A 15,012-nucleotide genomic window follows, 5' to 3' on the forward strand; every position below is an offset into this window, starting at 1 on the left:
TTGAGGCAGGAAGGAATAGAGCTGACAGTCCAGCTAGGCATGTCAGATGCAAGTGGTAGATGGGCAAGGTAAGCCTGAGTCTCGGTGTGGGGCTGAGGGCAGTGGTAGGTGGTGGGTAACCCAGGAATGTTTCTTCTTTAGGCAAACTCTGCCAAGTGCAAAGAGGCAGAACATATGCAGGAGGGAGGTGAGCATATTAGAGGGTGACTCCTGCTGCTAAAAAAGAGGCCATATGGGCCTGACAGCAGAAATGGAAGGGGGGCTCAGTCATCTCCAAAGATTCTTATTAGACTTTGAAACCAGTTCATATGCTAACTTGGCTGGGTTGGGGGTTGTCAATAGTAATAATGACAATTTTCAACAGAGATGTTTAAGAAAATGTTCATGGTGCATATGATCTCCTCTAATTTTAGATAGGTTCATCTAGCACTATAGCTAGATAATGCAGAATTTCTCTTTCTTCTATAAAGTCATTAGTTTCATAATAATTATTCATTATACAGAACATATATATACACTGATTCATTCAACAAAGATTTCACAAGAGCCCACTATGTATTAATATAAGGCACTGTGCTGGCCACAGGAATATTTCCCTAGGTATGTAACAGTCAGGAATCTGCACCTTGTTCTTAGGAAGAACCTTAGGAATCCTAATCTAGTCTAAAATCTGCATTTCCCTGATGAGCAGACAGCTCAGAGACGTGCAGTGACCTGGCCAGCCATGGAGCTCAGCAGTGAACCAGTCAGTGCTGTCCCTGCAGGTCAGCTCTGGGTGCACCCGGAATGTGACACAGGCTGCTTGAAGGCATGTGGGTTAAGTTGTGCACATGTTATTTAGCGAAAAGACCCCATTTGAGCCATAATAAGTATAAATATATACATATTTATATACCTGCCTGTGAAAAGATTTGTAAGAATGTATTCCAGAGAGGCATCAGTGAATACCTCTGGATCTTGGATTATTTTATCTACATTTTCTTAATTTTTTCACATTGAGTTATTTGTATAATGATAATTTTAAAAAAGAAAGTGGTGGTTTCTACACTCATGAGCCGCCTCCTCTCCGTGGCATAGTGTGTTACTTAGGAGAAGCTCGGCTGTGCTGTGGTGGTTAGCACAGTTTTATCTCCCACCTATGGTATGTATCCAGCATAGATCAGTGGAGGACGCTGCTCCACAGTCACCCAAGGGTACAGGCTAGTGGAGCCTCCACTGCCTCACAGCACCATGTGGAACAAGTAGCTACCTCTGTTGCCAGTTTCCCTTCAGAAGGGGAAGAATGGAGAGTTGTTCTTGGGCTTTTTTTACTGCCTTTGCTCCAAAGGGGCCTGGGCCACTTCTGCTCAGATTGCGTTGGCCAAAACCAGTCATACAGTCCATTTAACTTCAAAGGAGGTATAGTCTTCTTTTTCCAGAAGAAAGGAAGTGGATCTTGGGAGGTAATAGTGTCCTGTAACATGTTTGCTATTCCCAGATGAGTTACTCTAAGTGAAACATCCTACTGTTTGCTGGTGGCTTAATGAAAAATAAGGTAGGACATTGACATGTAACTAACAAAAACAGACAAATTTTACCAAACACTAAGTCTAAATTTGCTAAGTGCTATTCACGTTAAGCCATATTATTAGGTTGGTGCAAAAGAACTGTGGTTTTTGCCGTAAAAGTAGTAGCAAAAACCACAATTACTTTTGCACCAACCTAATAAAATTTAAAATGTACAGCATGTGAGCCTCCTAGTGTTTACTTACCTAGCACAGTTCAGTTTGTGGATGACATTTTAATAATAATAAGAATGACACTTGGCCTGTTTAGTAAAACACTCCGGTTCTGTAAGGGTCCTCTTCAAACTCTTAAGGACCCATAGGCACAGCGGTTAATAGGGTGGAGGACCATAGTCCCCTCATGTGGTAATAGCTATGAACATTCCAAAATGTTCTCATGAGTGGCATAGTCTGTTATCTCCTGCTGAGAAACGCTCTGTCAATGCATCATTTATTTTATGGAGAATCTCCTTAATGGTGCCATATGTTATATTCATCCCAGGGCCTCCCTGCCGAAAAAGGTCTGATGCTTTCAGGTTACCTATGATATCAGGTGCCAACAGGAGGATATCTACCGACATGCACAGAACCCAGACCCTGGAACAGGCAGTCGTGAGACTGGTCATATTCCACCCACGCGTTCAGTTTGCCAGGAACTGGCACAGTGAAAGTCTTAAATTCATACTTTTGTGGGACTAATTTAACTCTGGGGTTTTTATTTACTTAAGGAAGTTTCTGTGAAGCCTTGTGGACAGATTAGAAATATTTACTTACGGCCGGGCGCGGTGGCTCAAGCCTGTAATCCCAGCACTTTGGGAGGCCGAGACGGGCGGATCACGAGGTCAGGAGATCGAGACCATCCTGGCTAACATGGTGAAACCCCGTCTCTACTAAAAAATACAAAAAAAACTAGCCGGGCGACATGGCGGGCGCCTGTAGTCCCAGCTGCTTGGGAGGCTGAGGCAGGAGAATGGCGTAAACCCAGGAGGCGGAGCTTGCAGTGAGCTGAGACCCGGCCACTGCACTCCAGCCTGGGCGGCAGAGCAAGACTCCGTCTCAAAAAAAAAAAAAAAAAAAAAAGAATATTTACTTACAAAATTGTACTTCAGTTTGTCTCATTCTGACCATTGTCATCATCATGACAGAGATAATTTTAGAAAAGTTTGGTATTTGGCAGTGTTTTCTATTTTCATTACTGTCTTACTTGGAAAGCTTAATACTATTTTATTATTCAGGTGCTGTGTTTGTATAGTTTGCATGAATGTGTTAGTGTTTCACTTATTCTATTCTCAAGTTGGTTTTGATTTATAATTACGGGTTTCTACATCATCTTTCACAGATGCATCTTCCTAGTCATTCTGGTGCTGGGTCGTTTGCAATAGATGCCTGACTACAGATTCACTTCTTGCTTGTGTAGAGTCTGTACAGCATTTTTAACCCTGTCCATAAGTTTATTTGCAGAGTAAAGTTGCAGAAGTGTTGTGAGGACTTATTACTACTTGGACTAATATAATATTTCTGTTTGCTCTTTAGAGTTCATGGGCTGAAAAAGAAAGTATGTTAAAAAGATCAGAGAAGGTAATATGATTTTCCACACTGAACTTCATATTTGCAGCACCTGGTGTTTTCTTGCCCATTCTAATAATGTCTCTTTTTTAGCAAAAGTAGCCATAGTCATAATCCCTCTTAACCAGGGAAACTGTTTCATTATGGCTGCAAAAACACATTCCAAGAGGGTTATGCATGATCATTAACTAATGTGAGAAGGAACACTTGTTCAGGATAGCCATTTCAGATTACTGAGTTTTATTTAAATAAAGGGGAAGTTTCTAAGCCAAAGTCTCTCAATTGTATATGAAATTTCTTTTTTTTTTTTTTTTTTTTTGAGACGGAGTCTCGCTCTGTCTCCCAGGCTGGAGTACGGTGGCCAGAGCTCAGCTCACTGCAAGCTCCACCTCCCGGGTTCCTGCCATTCTCCTGCCTCAGCCTCCCGTGTAGCTGGGACTACAGGCGCCCACCACCTCGCCAGGCTAGTTTTTTGTATTTTTTAGTAGAGATGGGATTTCACCGGGTTAGCCAGGATGGTCTCGATCTCCTGACCTCGTGATCCGCCCGTCTCGGCCTCCCAAAGTGCTGGGATTACAGGCTTGAGCCACCGCGCCTGGCTGAAATTTCTTTTATTTTAAAAAACTTCTCTAGCTCTCAAAGCCTGTATCAGGTAGAGAGAAGGAAAAAAAAATGGCCTGAGCTGTACCATATATTGAAAACAATGCATTGCTCCTGCTTACATTGCTATAAAATCATGGTAATTACCAATCTGAACTTGCTTTAATCAGTGAGTAGTGGTTTGACTGCTCTCATCCAGAGGATTTGGCAAATGAGAAGGGCCAGATGGAAAATCTTTTTGGCCTTTCAGGTCTTATAGTCTCTGTCACACTACTCAGCTCTGGTGTTGTAACACAAAAGCAGCCACAGACAATATGTAAATGACCAAATGTGACTGTTTTCCTATAAAACTTTATTTATGAAAAGAGGTGGCAGGCCACATTTGGCCCACCGTCTATACTTTACCAATCCCAATCTAAAGTATTCATTATCTACAAGGAAAATGAAATAGCAAATGAGCTAAAACCCCTAAAAATTGGGAACCAGTTTATACATTGTATCCTTATTTCAGCCTCCATTTGATCAGTACCATCTACATACATGTGACTTTGCCAAAACTGTCAGGCTTAGTGCTGTTCTAGTATAGCAGCCTTGGGCCTGTAGACATTGCCCTCATGTGGACATGTGTGGTGGAATGGATGATATCTTTGTGTGGACTCTGCTGCCTGTAGACAGCTCTGCCCTCAGCTTGCTGTGCTCTCTGAGATTCCCACCATGGCCTGTGGGCATCGCGGGTTCACATGGGTACAGCTATTGCACCATTCGTATCTGGGAAGGGTCTGATATCCTCATCACCAAAGGACCCCTCAACGTTCATCCCAGGCACTGCTGGAAATAAGCCAACAACTCTGGATCCTATGCAGAACACCTGCTACAATTCTCTTAGATAACGTGACAGTTATCTCTGATATGCTGTCAGTAAGTAGGTACAGCTGACTTGGCATTGTTTTAGTTATATTTACCTGTAACCACACTGGTGTCACCAAAATTAGACTGCAACACCTTGACAGAATGTGTGAGACACCCTCCATGGAGCTTAGGAGACACCCTGGTCTCGTGGAGCCATGTAGAGGCTCTCAGGGAGAACTGCTCCACTGTACTCTGTGTAACTCTTGCTCGCTTCCACTTCTGAAGTGCCATGTCCTGCCTGAGCAGCTGGCTCAGAGCCGATACCTGCCAGGCACTAATGGCACCCTCCATCCTACCTCTTAGGTGGCTTTTAGTTAATAGAGTTCATAGACTTTAACACTTTAAAAATAACAATGTTATTTGTGGGGGTGGTGTTTTCCCAGAGAGACAAAGAGTTCCTGAAGTCCACGTTTCTCCTGGTTTACCATGACTGCGTGCTCCCACTTCTCCACTCCACACGCCTACCCCCATTCAGGTGGGCAGACGAAGAGTCTGAGACTGCACGAGGGAAAGTTATCACTGACTTCTTTAAGCAAAACCAAGAAAACCAGGGTGCCCTCCAAGCTCTGCTGTCGCCAGACGGAATTCATGAACCTTTTGACCTTTCAGAGCAGACCTATGACTTCTTGGGTGAAATGAGAAAGAATGCAGTGTGACAGTGGCAGCCTCTAGCCCTCAGCTTCCCACGGAATCAGATGGATCCTCCACGATTACGTGAATAAAATGACAGAACCAAAAATCACTGTCACTTTACAACTTAGGTTTTACTCTTTTCTTTCTACGGACCATCTAACTGATAAGGGTCTAGTATCCAAAATATTTAAATTTATGAGTGTTAATAAAATGTATCTTGTTCAATGAAGAGGAAGTTAAAGTGATCCATTTGAGAAAGTTGTATCACTTAATTCAGTCTGATACTTGAATGTGATTTACCCTAATTAAGTACAAAAGCAGAATCACTTTTGCCTTTTCAAATCAAAAAAATAAGTGCTCTGTCAAAAGAACAAAAACAAACTTTCAGGCACTGGAGACTGGAGTTGATTCACCCTTTCAGAGAAGAAGGATGAGGTACTCAGGTTTTGTTGCATTTCACATAAACTTGTGACTGCTGGTAAAATGTCCCAAGTCTTTCCTTTTAGTGATAAATAGTAACAGCCTGCGTTATTGAGCACCTACTGTGTGCCCGAGCATTTCTCATTAACCCGGTTAATCCTCACACCTGCTATAGGAGATAGGTACTGTTTTTTTTTTTTTTTTTATTACTGCTGAAGGCCAAATAGGTGAAGTAATTTGCCTAAGGTCACAGCTAATAAGTGGCATAGCTAATATTCCAAGTAAAGATACCGTGTATAATTTTCTACAGCCTAAGATGTTCTGCCTCATCAGTGCAAACCTTTTAGAATTCCATATGAAAATAAAACATGAGAAAGAGTTTAACCTAAATAATTAGAATCCCATTAGAGGTACTTTCTTTTGATGGCATGCTGTCTTAAAAGAGCCGTTTGTTTTTAGAGATCTGTCATGTTATGAAACTTCTGGGCTATCCTAGCTAACTTATCCTAAACCCTTAACCTAAATTTACCTTGAGCCCCAGTCTCAGAAATTAACATGGTATGAAAGTGTTTCCAGACCAGGTGCAGTGGCTCACGCCTGTAATCCCAGCACTTTGGGAGGCCAAGGTGGGTGGATCACCTGAGGTCAGGAGTTCGAGACCAGCCTGGCCAACACCAGCTCTACTAAAAACACAAAATTAGCTGGATGTGGTAGTGCGTGCCTGTAATCCCAGCTACTTGGGAGGCTAAGGCAGAAGAATTGTTAGAACCTGGGAGGCGGAGGTTGCAGTGAGCCAAGATTGCACCATTGCACTCCAGCCTAGGCAACAAGAGCGAAACTCCGTCTCAAAAAAAAAGAAAGGGTTTCCAGCCACAAGTGTGACAAGTGAGAACTGGGCCTTGGAAAAGAGATTTCATTCTCCAGGAACTCATTTCAGGAGATCTCTCCCTGTGCGTGCCCTTCTGCCCTCAACCACACAATACAAAGCTGAGTATGGCAAACACCTTCCTTTTGCCCATCAGCTGCCTGGGCACACTTACAAAGTGGTGCTCCCACTTCTCTAGCCCCGTGGCCCTCCCCAGCTCCTGCTCCCAGGGAGATAGTTCTGCCTTTCAAATGGAGGTGGTAAGTGTGGACAGAGACTTTTTCCTACTCCTATTGAGTTGCCTCCTCTTACTCTTAGTCCCCTGCCGCCCTGTTTTTGAAAGAACATGAGCCCATGTCACTCCTCACTGTGAAAGTCATTTCTTTGTAGAAATGACTTTTAATTTCTAAGCTCCACCTTTTTATTTTTATTTATTTATTTTTTGAGGAAGGTCTCACTCTGTCACCTAGGCTGTAGTGCAGTGGTGCAATCACAGTTCACTGTAGCCTCGACTTCCCCGGGCTCAGGTGATCTCCCACCTCAGCCTCCTGAGTAGCTGAGAGCACACACACGTGCCACCATGCTTGGCTAATTTTTGTGTTTTTTATTGTAGAAACAGGGTCTCACTATGTTGCCCAGGCTGGTCTCAAACTCCTGGACTCAAGCAATTCTCCTGCCTCAGTCTCCCAAAGTGCTGGGATTTCAGAGCCACCATGCTTGGCCATCTTTTTATTTTTTTTAACCATTTGGCTTATTCTTAGTGTTAAGCCAGGGGTGGGGCATTTTGAGTGAAAGAAAATGCTAGTGCATTTCTTTGAGTGCATGTACAACATGAAGGAAGAGAAGGCTTTTTTTAGAATGCATTTTCCAAGACTGTCTTCCATGTTCATTTGAGAAGTGTCATGAGCTGACAAATGTGGACAACTTCATAGTTTCTGACACATTAGGAAAGTATGGGAGCACCAGAGAAAAAGCTTAAGTGAAGCTTAGGCCAGAAAGTGAGGTACATATGGAAGGGAGAGACCCCGGGGTGTGGGCATTTCTGCCATTAAGAGACTCCACCTTCTCTTCAGTCAGTGGAATCTTTTTTTTTTTTTTTTCAAACAACAAAATCTCTGTGACTTTAAATGCCACTTACTGGCTTCCAAAACAGGAAAAGGTTGTCAGGGAGCCAAAAACATCCTGGAAATGAGTCCTCATGGGTCTGTGTCAAGGAGAATGACTTCAGCAACTCACTGAATTAATAGTAAGTTGTGGGGGACGGGCAGCAGCAGGGTGACCGGCAGACCTTTGCCGAGTGACCACACATGTGGTGCCCACCTGCGAGGCCAGGGGGACTCACCACACCCGAACCATGGGAGGGCGGGCAGGGCGGGGTGTCTGAACTGTAAACTATGTGGCCCACTCCTCCCCACCCTCCCAACGTCTTAATTGGTTGAGTGTCATATCCGTCAGGTCTGCAGAGGTGAAAAATGTTGCAACTCGCTTGCCTGGGTGCTTGGAATGAAAGTCTAGGGTCAAAGGCAGATATTAAAGAGCAGGTAGAGTCTGTCTTCAATGTGTAGGATCTAATATGCAAGGCCAGAGCAACTCACATAAAACCAGTTGAAATACATAACCCTGTGTACAAATGGAGCAGGTTTGACTTGCCAAACCGGTAGCAGTTGGGAAACTATCAGTTTAACAGAGGAAGCCAGCAGTGTCCTCTGCCAGTTGAGGGCTTTTTCAATTTGCAACATTATAGGATATCCTTTGCTGTGAACTGCCTCAGCTTCCTCTTGTGTGAAGCATTCTAAGTTGGGAGGCTTTCTTGGGGTGTGGAGGTGATCAAAGACAGCTGTCACCTAGCTGCTGTGATCTGTTTCCTCAAAGAGGCAGAGAAAGAACCTTACTTAGGGCACTTTGCATCTAAGTGTTACAATTGTCCATTCCTCATTTACTTAATAAGTGTTGAGCACCTGCCATGCTCCAGGCACAGCATTGGGCTTTGAAGACAGAGTGAGAACAATCCTGCCAAGATCTCTGCCCTTACAATACATGAGGTGGACAGTAATCACCCAAACACAAAAACTAGTTCTAGCAGTACTATGGCCAGGGCTGTTAGTGGCCGTGTGGCAGGCACGAAGTCAATGGTAAGTATACAGGTATTCCTTCCTATCCTCACTCTCCCTCTCCCAACGCCACTTTCTGTTGTTGGGGACCAGTTAGATTTAAATAGATTTTCAAATGAATCCCCTCACTATATGAACTGCCACATTTACTACCTGAAACTCAAGGACACATGGATTTGGTAACACTGTATGCCTCAAAACTCAAACTTGCTCTCTGAATTCTGATATTTGAATGCAGTAACCAAGTCAATTTGGATAAAGAAGGATGGGTATAAAGATAAGTGAATGGGCCAGGCACAGTTGCTCACACCTTTGGGAGGCCCAGGCAGGCAGGGTGCTTGAACCCTGGCATGCAAGACTAGCCTAGGCAACATGATGAGACCCCATCTCAACAAAAAATCCAAAAATTACCCGGGTATGGTGGCGCAGGTCTGTAGTTCCAGCTACTCGGGAGACTGAGTTGGAGGATTACTTGAGCTGAGGAGGTTGAGCCTGCAGTGAGTTGTGATCTTCCCACTGCGCTCCAGCCTGGGCGACAGGGAAACCCTGTCTCAAAAAAATAGTAAGTGAATGGCAAGTGAAAGGCTATGGGCTATACCATCTCATAGGCAGGAAAATGGAGGTTGAGGATGTTCTGCTCAGTGACGGCTGATACTGAATGAGGTGTGCAGGTCTGTGTGCAGCATTATGAAAAATCATTAATGGAATACAGCTCACACTTGGGACTTTGATAGTGTGTCTGTCATTTAGCCCTTTTCTGATACTCTGTAAGACAGACCGGACCTTAACCTGCTCATTTGCATCTGACTTTGCCAGAAAAGATTAACTTTGCAGAACTTTGTCCTTTCAAAGAGACCATTTTGGGGAATAAAAAGGTCTCCATGCTTTCTGAGCTCTTCTCCAGGTAAGAATTTCTGGATGACCGACCCAGACATTATCCCATCGAGTCCTTCATTTTTCCTGGCAGCTGTTCTGTACTTGCCCAACTCCAGGGACACAAGAAACCAGACTCAGTTCTGCCTCATGGCTACGAACATTAATCACAGGGTCTTCCTGAGTCTATCAGTGTGTGCATTCTATCTACCCCATTTGACAGCTAAAGAGACCTTGATTTGTAGAAATAATAGTTGTAATCTAGTTGTGTCTAGCAGGCCAGAACCGGTGAACATGTGTGTTCTTGCAGCAGAAAAGGGGAGAGCTCTGCTCCTACTTCTACAGTGGGAGGCTATTGTAGTAGACCTCTGGTGTTTCTGCTACCCAGCCTTCATATACTTCTCTCTTGGTAACATCACCTCCACCTTGAGTGTCATTGTTCAAGTCACTGGATGAAGTCTCACCAGAAGCCATTACTACCTCTCAACTTCTCACTTCCTAAGGTAATAAGTTCCTTTCATCACTAAAGCCAGTTGGAATGGGTTTTTATAACATTTGTTATTGAAAGAATCCCAATGGATACAACTGTCTATTCTTTCCCCCAAGTATCTCTGGATTTCTTCTGGCCTGTCTCTTCTTTTTCATGCAACTAGTAAATTGTTTCTGAAAAATAGTAAAGCAATTTCTTAGTGGGAAAAGAGTTTAATAACGAGGAGTCAAAAAAGAGATAAGCAGTTGTCTTCAAAGTCTTTATGACTGTTTTCACGACTGTTTCAATCATTCAAAAACATTTATTCAAAAACATTTATTGAGTACCTTTTGTGTACCAGACAGTATTCAAGATGGTGGACATGGCTGTGGTTCACTACATGAACAAAGATTTGACTCTCCTTAAGCCCACATCCTAGAGAGGGGCAGGGGCAGGGAGACAAACAATAGGCAAATTAGTAAATCAGGGAAATCTTGGGTAGTGAAAAGTGCTTGAAGAGTTAAGCAGGATGTTGCAATTTGGGCTCTGGTCAAATAGAGAAGGATACTCCTCCTCTTCCTTTCACTAAGCAGTTAACAGCCCTGGACAGAATGCATGGAGAAGCTGAGGATTCTAGAAAAAAAAAAAGCAGGAATATTTTGGAAGGAAACCAGAATTCAAAACACTACTAAGCTGTTGGTGAGTTTCCCATTTTCTTTCCTCTGGTACCTCTCAGCCAGGGTCAGAGACCACCTGAAACCCAGAACTGTACACAGGATGCAGACAAAGACATCTCTAAAAGAATCCCTGTTTCTGGTCTGAGGAATGGGAAAGAGAGCCCCAAAGAGTCAGAGGGAGTATAGAAAATCTCTGTGTTTTGTTTGTTTGTTTATTCTTTCCTTCCTCAGCCCCTGGGCAATCAAGTGACAGTGATGGTGGCAGTGGAAGTAGCAGCCAGGCAGGTACCTGGAACTCTGAGAAAGGGGAACCTTTGTCTCTGACCAAAGGAACCATGATCCTAAAAGCACGGAGGGAATAATTGTTACCTTTGTCTCTCTCTCTCTCTCTCTCTTTCTCTCTCTCTCTCCTCGCTCCCCCCCGCCCCACCCAAACCCCAACACACACATTGCTTTGGTCCCAAACATAGACACAGTCACAAGAAGTGCACAGCAGAGGAGGAAAATGAAAACCCTGGTCTTTAGCCAGAGGACCAAGGCATATCTTCATTTCTTAATATGCTAATTGCTTCAGAAGGTGGAGGTGGCTCAGGGCCTCTCAATTTGAGACTAAGGGGTTATGGGTTGTATTATTATCTCCATTTCATAGGTATGAACCTAAGAAGGTTGTTTTTCTTCTTTCTTAAGCTTTTCCTACTATGCCATGTTGTCCATGGGCAAGTCAAAGGTATCCTACAGCCTGTAAGAGTGTCATAGTGCTTATTTGCAACCTTTAAGAGAGGTGGCAAGATGTGGGATTCATGGAGAAATCTCTGCTTTGCTTGGATTAATCCTGTAAACAAGGTGGTGTAGGTGAGATTGGGGTTGGCAGGTGGGATTAGGGTCTCCCTCACTTCCTAGTTTCCATAGCCTGGAGAAAAGGGATGATCAGTCTGGTTTGAGATCCACTGGGGGGTTCATTGCCTTTCTTTGCAATGCCTTTGCTCTTAGCTTCATTTGTCCAAACTCCTTGGCTCTCCCCAGACCAGGCAAAGGCTCTCCCCAGACCAGGCAAAGGCTGAGCTGGCTGATCTCCCCGCCTGTGGCCCTGAGAGCAGGACCTGGAATTCACCATTTCTGCTAATGAGATCAGGACATGGGCTCTTCCAATTAATCCAGCCCTCACGCAGTCTTCCCCACATGCTCTCCACACCAGGGAGCAGCAGGGGGCAGGAAGAAGGGACCCCAATCCCGAGCATCTGAGCACACTCTTTGAGGGTGGGTCGGGAAAATGAAGGTTCGCCAGTTCAAAGGCGGAGGGGAAATGGTTCAGCCTTTGGGACTCGTATTTGGTGTGAAAGGAGTTGCTTGCCTCTGGGTCACAGCCCTGCATTCAGCTCCCCTACTTGCCTGGGAGTCAGGAAGAAACTTCTTGGCCCCAAGCCCAGTTAGGGGCAAGGCACTGGCTGGAAGGAAGGTCAGGGAAGGAAGGAGGTTGTCCGCTAGAGGCAGCGGCCAGCCAGCCCAGCCCTTCTCTGGTGCCTGCTGGTGTGGTCCTCTCCCAGAGAGTGGGGGGCCTTCCTCCATCTGCCCCATGAGGAAAGAGCAGTGGAGGACCATGGAAAGGGATCCAGAGAAAGAAGGAAACACCAAGTCCCAGGGGCATGAGCTGGAAGGGAGGGCTGCTCCTCCAGGGGAAGCTGGGGACTGAGAGCTGCCACCAAGAGTGGAGAAGGAGGGAGCTGGGCAAGACCCAGCATTGTTAGTAACCAGCTCTATGGCCTTGAGTTGACCTCACTGATTCTCAGTCTCCTCACTTGGAAAAGGGCAAAACAGCCACGTGCAGGCCGTGGTGGGCACTCGGGCTGTCCGCAGATAGCTTGGCTCATTGCTGGTCGTCAGTACACAGCCCTCATAGCCATGCAGCCTGAGCCTACACTCTGGGCCCAGGGGAGTGACTGTCGCTGGCATCCCCTAGAATAACAGGCTCCAGGAGTCAAAGATTCCTTAGTTGGAAAGGTCTAGAAAGAGACTCCCGCTCTGCTCCCTCCTGCACCAGCGCTGTGCCCCCCGCCGGCCAGGCAGAGCCGTTGGATGCCGCTGGCCCGCTCACTGAGGATCTGTTGGCTTCAGCGAGTGGAAGGACCTGCTCGGCTGGAACTTTTTTTTCCCCTCCCAGACGACGTCCGATGGGTGTGTCGGGCAGGAGGTGATATTTGACGGGCTGCGCGCGGGCGAGCTGCCGCGGAGTGCCCAGCAAGGGCTGACAGCATGGCCTCGCCCGACCCGCCGGTCACCAGCTACGCCCCGTCCGATGTGCCCTCGGGGGTCGCGCTGCTCCTCACCATCCCTTTCGCCTTCTTCCTGCCTGAGCTGGTGAGTGCGGCCCCCCGGCTACCTGCAGAGAGAGAGAAAGGGGGAAACCGGCCTCGGCCCCAGACCAGACCGCGCCGAGAGAAGGGGGACCGAGCGCAGGGGCTGCGGTGGCTGCGAGTCTCCCACCGGGTGCAGCTGTACTCAAGAGACAGATCCCACTCTGTGCCCCGTCTGATGCCGTTGGGGGGTTCCGCCCTCCAAAACAAAACCCACTTGGGTGTGGAGGCCTGGGGGGACGTTGCTAAAATATTCAGGATTCCCAGGAAAATGTTGGAAATGAATTATAATTACATGGCTTATTTTGTCCAACTATTTGTGCCTTTCTGGTTTGAAGTGGGGAGACTATGTTTCCCTCTGAGAGCAGGTTTTCTTAATTGTCATGTCTGCAGACTTTGAACTTTAACTTTTGTGGCATCCCCCACACAAGATAACTATGGCAGCATCTGCCATAAAACAGTCGTGTGAGGCACCCAGGTTGCAAATGAGAACCTGTCGCTGTGTTACTCTCTGGGGCGCCCTGCGGCTGAGTCGTGGCCCTGATCCCTGGGAAGCCTGCCTGCTCCCATCTGCAGAACTGTGCATACTCAGTGTTCCGCACTGCACAAGTCCCCTCTGAACTGGCTGGTACCACATCCTTTTCACGGAGGAGCACACTCAAGTCTGGGGTCCAATCAGGGCAAAAGAGTGTGTTTTGTTTTTCCAGCACCTTCTGAAATATCTAGCTTGTGGGTGGTATTTTCTTACCTGCCCTGAATTTGGCAGTGCTGTCTCTGAGCAGGGAGGAAAAGATAGAAAGTGGATCTACTTTTAAATCGGACGTGACCGGCTCTTCTCACTCTGGTCATCTGCCTGCAAAGTTGGGCCTGATCGAGCCACTTTTAGGCAAACTGGCTAATGGGTGGCCATTGATGGCAACCAGAAAGAGAACCAGGTAGGGTGGGCCTAGCATCTGAGTGACTCCAGTTGAAACTCCACCTAAGAGGCAGGTTTCTGCCAAGGCTACCATCCCCAGCACAGCATGGGCATGCTGCCAGACTGATGACATAACCATGCTCTGATGAGTCCTATGTGCCAGGCCCTGGGTGTGCCCCTCACCTTGGAACAGTCGCATGGGCGGCTGGGGTACTGGTTGACTCTGCCTCTTTTTATTGAGCCTGTGGTTTATGTCAGTCCTGCAAGCCCCTGGTGACAGGGCACTGCCTCCTGGTGATTTCCTGTCTGCCAGGGAGAGACTGTGAGCATTTCCTCCCCACAGTTGGATGGTAGCCTCAGCAAGGAGGGACCTTCTGAACTCTCCAGGCCAGGGAGGGGTCCAGGCCTGCCAGCAAGAGTTGGACCTCAAAGGACAGGCATTCATAGGCTGGGGGGAAAGAGAGGGAAAGGCCTAGAGGCCAGGGGAAAAGTCCTGGAAGCAGGCTAGAGGCACGGTGTTTCTGGAATCAGGACAGCACCCAGGGTGAGAACTGTGAGAGGTCATGGTGGCTCCACCTGCCCTGCTCCTGCCAGTGAAACTCCTGGAAGAGCAAAGTGCATGCTCGTGTTGGGCTCTGAGGCCTTATGTGTTGTGGGAGGTGAGGGGCTCAATGACAATCAAAATTGACATTGGCCCAATTGTCTTCATTTCTTCATTTATTTGTATTGTTAAGTAATGTGAGATTTACAGGAAAGCTGGAATAATAGTACAGAAAGTTCTGTGTACTCTTCCCTCAGCTGCCCCTAATGCCTGTATCTTCCATGGTACAACTCTTAAAATCAGGAAACACTGATACTGTGCTATCAAGTACTCTATAAACCTTACTTCAGTTTTGCTAATTTCCTCACTGATGTCCTTTTTCTGGTCCAGGATCCTGGCCAGGATCCCACATGGCACTTAGTTGTCATATCTCCTTCATCTCCTTTAATCTGGTACAACCTGGGTCCTTACCTTGCCACTTCTTAAGAGTACTGATTAGTTTTTTTTTTTTTTTTTGCTTTTGAAAAATTTATTTTT

At 46.2% G+C, this 15,012-nt stretch overlaps 2 protein-coding genes across 6 annotated transcripts in view; both read left to right on the plus strand.

Annotated features, from left to right (window-relative positions):
• NPHP1 (nephrocystin 1) overlaps nucleotides 1–5,372 on the plus strand; it is a 70,246-nt gene extending 64,874 nt beyond the window's left edge. For all 3 annotated transcript variants that reach the window (XM_033175485.1, XM_033175484.1, XM_033175486.1), the window contains 2 exons: nucleotides 3,078–3,122; nucleotides 5,003–5,372. In XM_033175485.1, coding sequence (XP_033031376.1) covers nucleotides 3,078–3,122; nucleotides 5,003–5,275 — 318 coding nt within the window. In that variant the 3' untranslated portion in view covers nucleotides 5,276–5,372. The remainder of the gene's footprint in view (nucleotides 1–3,077; nucleotides 3,123–5,002) is intronic.
• A 5,207-nt stretch (nucleotides 5,373–10,579) lies between these two features.
• Nucleotides 10,580–15,012, plus strand: part of MALL (mal, T cell differentiation protein like) — a 35,109-nt gene continuing 30,676 nt past the window's right edge. The window contains exon 1 of one of the 3 annotated variants that reach the window (XM_033175489.1): nucleotides 10,580–10,689. In XM_033175489.1, the coding sequence (XP_033031380.1) occupies nucleotides 10,606–10,689 (84 nt within the window). In that variant the 5' untranslated portion in view covers nucleotides 10,580–10,605. Of the gene's footprint in view, nucleotides 10,690–12,148; nucleotides 13,023–15,012 lie in introns of those variants that run through there. The other 2 variants (XM_033175488.1, XM_033175490.1) reach the window with 2 other exon arrangements.

Source organism: Trachypithecus francoisi, unplaced genomic scaffold (genome assembly GCF_009764315.1).
Source record: "Trachypithecus francoisi isolate TF-2019V2 unplaced genomic scaffold, Tfra_2.0 Lachesis_group17, whole genome shotgun sequence".
Taxonomy (NCBI): Eukaryota; Metazoa; Chordata; class Mammalia; order Primates; family Cercopithecidae; genus Trachypithecus; species Trachypithecus francoisi.